General features: G+C 50.8%; 1 protein-coding gene across 5 annotated transcripts in view; it reads right to left on the reverse strand.

The window, feature by feature from the left end:
* The window catches only part of atat1 (alpha tubulin acetyltransferase 1), a 37,236-nt gene extending 31,263 nt beyond the window's left edge, over window positions 1-5,973 (reverse strand). For all 5 annotated transcript variants that reach the window (XM_075449196.1, XM_075449198.1, XM_075449199.1 and 2 more), the window contains exons 1-5: window positions 5,611-5,973; window positions 4,305-4,365; window positions 4,125-4,216; window positions 3,849-3,906; window positions 3,640-3,753 (exon numbers count right to left, since the gene is read on the reverse strand). In XM_075449196.1, coding sequence (XP_075305311.1) covers window positions 3,640-3,753; window positions 3,849-3,906; window positions 4,125-4,216; window positions 4,305-4,365; window positions 5,611-5,702 — 417 coding nt within the window. In that variant the 5' untranslated portion in view covers window positions 5,703-5,973. The remainder of the gene's footprint in view (window positions 1-3,639; window positions 3,754-3,848; window positions 3,907-4,124; window positions 4,217-4,304; window positions 4,366-5,610) is intronic.
* Window positions 5,974-7,038: the final 1,065 nt, after the last annotated feature.

Below are 7,038 nucleotides of genomic sequence, written 5' to 3' on the forward strand. Positions count from 1 at the left end.
TTCCACCTGCGTTCAGCTTTTCGGCACTCCTGTCTAGCTGCACGAGTTATCCCATTAAACCAGGGCTCAGATTTAGCTTTGGGCTGCACAGTTTTAAATGGCGCCACAGAGTCCAGTATGGTCCGACAGGAGGAGTGAAACCGAGAACTGAGCTCCTCCGTATTTGCAGATATTGAGACAGAGGGGACACACAGCTGGTTAAAAGCAGAGGAGAACAGACCAGCAGTGACAGGGTTAAAAATCCGACGGCTCCGAGCAGGAGCGCCAGATTTAACTGCAGCGCGAGAAAAGGCAGCTTCAAACAGCACAGGCAAATGATCAGAAAACACATTGTCACAGATTTCCAGGTTGGACACAGACAAACCATGAGAGAGGACAAGGTCTAACGTGTGTCCATGATCGTGTGTGGGACCAGCCACACACTGCACCAAATTAAAAGAGTCAATGAGGCTTAAAAAGTCTTTCACCAACGGCTTGTCAGGACAACAGACATGGATGTTAAAATCCCCCACAAGGAGAACACGGTCATACTTGGGCATAATTTCAGCCAGCAGACCAGAGAAGTCATTTAAAAAGTCCTTATTGTATTTGGGGGGCCGGTAGATGACGGCACACAGCACCGGATCAGAACGATCCATCTCAAAGAAATTTGCCTCAAAACTGGAAAAGGAGGACGAGACGGCGCACTGCTTACATTTAAAAGCATCCTTAAAAACAGTCGCCGTTCCTCCTCCACGGCCCGACATCCGCGGGGAGTTAAAATAAGAACAGCCAGCCGGTAGAAGTTCGACCAGAGGGCTGCACTCACCGGCAACGATCCAAGTCTCTGTCACGCAGAGAAAATCCAGGCCACGAGAGTGGAAGAAATCCCTCAGAATAAACGTTTTGTTTGCCAGTGATCTGGCGTTCACCAGGCCGATCCTGGCGGGCTTCGGGGGCTGTGGTTCGGCGGATCCGCAAGACCGTGGCAGCGTCTTCAGGAACTGAAGGTTCACTCCACGGTGGGAAAGCCGAGGAGGGCCGCGGCGGCGGGGCTGGAATCCCTCGAACGATCCGGTGACAGGTACAAGGCAGGGATCTATTGGATCCAGGAAACGGCGTGGCACAACAAAAGGGTGGATTAATCCAAGTCCTGTTCGGGAAATGGTCGAAGATCCTGCCAGCCAGACTTTAAGTTTCACCAGCCGACCGCCGCGGCGGAGACGCTTCCGCCGAGAGGGTAGGGCCAAGGCCCGATACAGGTGAGTCGGAATCCCCGCCAGTAGCGGGGGCACAGTTTTCTGCCCACCATGCTCAAACGCACCCAAAGAACTGACATTATGTCGAAGATCTAAAAGAAATTGGCGATCATACACCAGCAGAGACCTGAACTGTGTACTGATAAGGGTTATGAACACCAAAAACACACAACATTGTAGGAGCAGCAGGCGGCCAGGTAAGCACACCGGCGCCATCATGCCCGTCCAAAAAAAAATCCTCCGGCCCTCTGAATCTGATCTGAATCAATTCTAAACAGAATGTCTGGAGGAAACCAGATACCGCTTATTATCTGCCCAAAACCATCCCAACAGTGAAGTATGGTGGTGGGAGCATCATGCTGTGGGGGTGTTTTCAGCAGCATGAACTGGGAGACTGCTCAGGGATGAGAGAAAGCTGAATGGAGCACAGCGATATCCTCAATGAAAACCTGTTCCACAGCGTTCAGGATCTCAAACTGGGCCGAAGGTTCCCGATCCAGCATGACAAAGACCTGATACACGAAGCCGGGACAACAGTGTGCTTCTCTTCCAGTGGCCCAGCCAGAGCCCTGACTTTTACCCTATTGAACATCTCTGGCGAGACCTAGAAATTGCCATCCACCGGGGCTGCCCATCCAACCCGACCGGGGCTGCCCATCCAACCCGACCGGGGCTGCCCATCCAACCCGACCGGGCCTGCCCATCCAACCCGACCGGGGCTGCCCATCCAACGCGACCGGGGCTACCCATCCAACCCGACCGGGGCTGCCCATCCAACCCGACCGGGGCTGCCCATCCAACCCGACCGGGGCTCCCCATCCAACCCGACCGGGGCTGCCCATCCAACGTGACCGGGGCTCCCCATCCAACCCGACCGGGGCTCCCCATCCAACCCGACCGGGGCTGCCCATCCAACCCGACCGGGGCTGCCCATCCAACCCGACCGGGGCTGCCCATCCAACCCGACCGGGGCTCCGCATCCAACGCGACCGGGGCTACCCATCCAACCCGACCGGGGCTGCCCATCCAACCCGACCGGGGCTGCCCATCCAACGTGACCGGGGCTCCCCATCCAACCCGACCGGGGCTCCCCATCCAACGTGACCGGGGCTCCCCATCCAACCCGACCGGGGCTGCCCATCCAACGTGACCGGGGCTCCCCATCCAACCCGACCGGGGCTCCCCATCCAACCCGACCGGGGCTCCCCATCCAACGTGACCGGGGCTCCCCATCCAACCCGACCGGGGCTGCCCATCCAACGTGACCGGGGCTCCCCATCCAACCCGACCGGGGCTCCCCATCCAACCCGACCGGGGCTCCCCATCCAACCCGACCGGGGCTGCCCATCCAACCCGACCGGGGCTCCGCATCCAACGCGACCGGGGCTACCCATCCAACCCGACCGGGGCTGCCCATCCAACCCGACCGGGGCTGCCCATCCAACCCGACCGGGGCTGCCCATCCAACGTGACCGGGGCTCCCCATCCAACCCGACCGGGGCTCCCCATCCAACGTGACCGGGGCTCCCCATCCAACCCGACGGGGCTGCCCATCCAACCCGACCGGGGCTCCCCATCCAACCCGACCGGGGCTCCCCATCCAACCCGACCGGGGCTACCCATCCAACCCGACCGGGGCTCCCCATCCAACCCGACCGGGGCTGCCCATCCAACCCGACCGGGGCTCCGCATCCAACGCGACCGGGGCTACCCATCCAACCCGACCGGGGCTGCCCATCCAACCCGACCGGGGCTGCCCATCCAACCCGACCGGGGCTGCCCATCCAACGTGACCGGGGCTCCCCATCCAACCCGACCGGGGCTGCCCATCCAACGTGACCGGGGCTCCCCATCCAACCCAACCGGGGCTGCCCATCCAACCCGACCGGGGCTCCCCATCCAACCCGACCGGGGCTCCCCATCCAACCCGACCGGGGCTCCCCATCCAACCCGACCGGGGCTGCCCATCCAACCCGACCGGGGCTCCCCATCCAACCTGACCGAGCTTGAGAGAAAATTAAAGATTATTGGATTGTATCCAAAAAGAGTCGAGTTTCTGGAGCTTAATGTCAAGTGTTATTGCAAAGGGGCTGAATACATTTAATTAATAATACTCGTTTTCTCTTTTTAGCAAATTTACAAAATATTCTAAAATCCAGTTTTCCCATTGTCATTATGGGGTGTAGATTAATGGGGGGAAAAATTCATTGAAAGGCCACTTTATGTCTGCATGGCTCTGAAACACCATGCCTGTTTATGGTCCACAGAAAAACTCACAACAACTTTAGCCTTTCTCCCACTGTGAATATCTCACAGTGGGAGAAAGGCTGTAGAACCAGCCCCCTGTGTGTCTGTGGGACGCTCACAGCTTAAGTGGAGTTTTTAATCACAAGAACTTCACCTGCAACATGAAATCAAAAAGCTCCAGTCCGTGGCCATATCGCTGCAGGTTTTCTGCAACGTAGAAATCCAAAACACACAGTGGCTCCGCCTCTACGTGCACACCATGTCGGTCCTGGAAAAAAAGCCGTTCACAGAGACACGGAATCAGTGAAGCATGTGGAAAGAAAGCACCAATAAGGAGAGCACTAAAGGAAATCATTAACTCACAAGCAGAAATAACTTTTTGTAGCCGACCTTCAGAAATCCCACAACGACCTCACGTCCTCTGCAGGGAAGACAAACGAGGGACAGAATGTGCTTTGAAGGGGAGGAGTCAACAAAGTGTACGACCTAGTTTTCCATTTGGGCAGTTTGAGCTAAGCGGCTGCCATGTGCCATGCAAGTCTCAGCCGTACAGCGCCTGCTTTGGGAACTCAGTACGACGAACCAGCTCAGTCTTTAGCAGACAAACTGTGGGAAATGTGTGTGCATAATGAGATGTACCCGCTGCTCTCTCCAGCCTTCAGCAGGTAGAGCTGATGCTTCTGGGACTGCAGTTTGGAAGCACTGGTTATGGCTGCTGGGAGCTGCTGCGCCTGGAGGAGAAAGAGCATTAAAACTGTTAAACATGCAAACCATATCTTAAAAACACATCAACATGCTCCCACACCCACACAGACCCACCTTTGCCGAGGCTCTTCCAAGTTCATCAATAACTGTAGCTATGTGGGCCTGAAGATCTGCCCTACAAGTTCAACAGCACAGAAGAAAAGAATGGAGTTAAAGACTTGTCTTTGCTCCAGCTGCCCCTCCTGACAGAGTCAAACAGAAGGAGTGGGTCTCGTTGTCTGTTTGGGGACACCATCTCCCCATACGTCTGCTCCAGTGTTCCACCAGAAGCTGACGCACGGCCCGTTGAAGCCGGCTCAATGGTTTTCTGTGGTCTGTTCCTCTCAGCGTCACACAGACAGAACACTAGGTTTGGAGGTGAGCTACGTGACCGGCTTAGTCCAGGGCTTTGGTGGCCTGTGGGTGGGATCACTGGGTGGGATCACTGGGGGGACTGCGCTGATGGTCGCTGAGGTCTGGGTCCTGATGTAGGGGGACAAATGTGGGTTGGTGTGTGGCCTGGTGTCCAGGAAGGGTCCTGGGGCGTCTGATATTGGGAGGTGGGGCAGCTTGAGCGTGCCTGGGGGTTCTTGGACTCAGGTCTTTGGGTCATTTCTAGTGGTTGTGAATGTTGTGATTTAATGGGCCTCTGGATGCTGTGGGCCTCTGGATGCTGTGGGCCTCTGGATGCTGTGGGCCTCTGGATGCTGTGGGCCTCTGGATGCTGTGGGCCTCTGGATGCTGTGGGCCTCTGGATGCTGTGGGCCTCTGGATGCGTAGTGTTAATAAGTGGTGATAAGTGGCTAGTACATTTTCATTTACTCTCAGTGTTGTGCAGTTGATTGTGCCTTTTATTACTCACCTTTAAGTTAAGTTGTACTTTTTCCAACAAGTTCTTTCCACAATTTAAAGTACCCGTAAAGCAGCCTTATAAGCAGTTTATTAACTCTGTTCTGATTGTTCAGTTTCATTCAAAAAAGTTATTTTCTATAGATTCCAGGCTAACTAGTTATTTCCGCACTCTGCAACACCTTTAAATGGGCATTTTTTGGCCTGCCAAAAAGTGATTATAGCCCCTATCTTTTCACTGAAAACAGATTTCATTCAAGGGAGTCATAATGTTTAGACTATTGGGCCACTAGTGATTTCACAGTGTGTCCAACATAGTGTGAGTGTGTGTGTTCAGCTGACTGTACCCACTGCACTTCATGGGGCAAACACACCATCAAGTAATTCCTTAAAAATGACCTGATCCGTGGATAGGGGTCCGAATACTGTTTCCAGTACCCTGGTGTGTTCAGAAGAACAAATATGCTAACTTTGTATGCTCACATGTGAACTGTAACAATGAACAAAGGACACCCGGAATCCTTTAACTTACCTTCCAGCTGATTTGCAGCCTGCAACAAGGTTGTGGTCCAAGACGGAGATCCTCTCGGAGAATAATTGATTAACATCAAATGGAAACTCCATAGTACAGATCGGCAGAACAGCTAAATATGTGCCAGAGAAATCCAGCTAGTACGTGTAAACAGAAGTGTTAGCTCGGGAGCTAACGGTGCACTGACACAGGGCGCTAACAATAGCTGATTAGCCCTTAATGCTAAAAACGGTTAGCTAACCAAACTACAACAGCTCCACATTACAATAACAGAACAAGAAATTCAATTCAATTATCTTTATCAGATGCAAAAACGGTCACCTGCCATTTACAGTTACTCTGCTGTGTCGCTGTGGTCGAGCATTCTTCTTCTTCACGTTTATTTATTTACTTTTTTTTACAATGCTTTATTGACAACAGGCCAACTACAATACAGACTTTAAATGCAATAATAGACAACAGGAAAATAAAAGTGGAGCACAATTGCAAATAAATCACCAGACAAGAAGACAAAAGTAGCTACTTGTGTCAGCATCCAGGATTTTATTTTTCACCTTTTTCAACTTTTTCTTTACATTGTGGGCCTTGGCGAAGGTTTGTTTCCATGCTTTTTTTCACAGTATTTCATTTATTATTTACTCATTATTTATTTTTATGTTGTTAGAATATTTATATTGATAATACATTTATTTCTATCTTCTTTTCAATAAACACACCATTCAAAAAAATTTGTTGTTTATTGTGATGGTGTTCAGTATTGGGTATATGGTGGTTTGTGACAATAAATTCTGACTGATTCTGATAAGTGGAGGAAGTTTCATGCATGTGACACTTTCCTAGTAAAAGTTAAGTGGGGGGGTGCACATAACAGGAAATGGAAAACAAGGCCTGCCATGACGTGCAACTCACCTGCATCATTTTTGTTCCCTTTTATCCCAGCATCAGGTACTTTTAACAGCAAACAGAATAGTCGATGGTGGATATGTTTATTATATTTCATTTTATTACTAAGCAGCATGAAAATATTTAATATATGTTAAAAACAAGATGGAGAGAGATCATGTCCTTTATTGTTGAGAAACACACAGAAGTTATGACTTGTCTATCAGTCTATAGGCGTTTGTTACTATCAGTTACGAAATAGGCTACCTGTTACAAGGATTTTGTGTTGAGAAGAACATCAGTTATTTACACTCTTTAGATGAGTTTTAAAGAGTGTAAGTAACGTATGTCCTTCTCTCCTATTCCTTTCACAAATAATAAATCACAAGAGTATTTCGGAAATACAAAGAGGTGTCAATAAAACATGGCCTAAAGACTTTCATATCTTGAGTAATGTTGTAGTAAACCAACAACATCCTGCTCAACTTTAAATTCAACTTTATTGAAGCAGATGTACACAAAATTCAATGCATGCAAAAGACAAAG

The sequence above is a fragment of the Odontesthes bonariensis genome, chromosome 18 (genome assembly GCF_027942865.1).
Source record: "Odontesthes bonariensis isolate fOdoBon6 chromosome 18, fOdoBon6.hap1, whole genome shotgun sequence".
Classification (NCBI taxonomy): Eukaryota; Metazoa; Chordata; class Actinopteri; order Atheriniformes; family Atherinopsidae; genus Odontesthes; species Odontesthes bonariensis.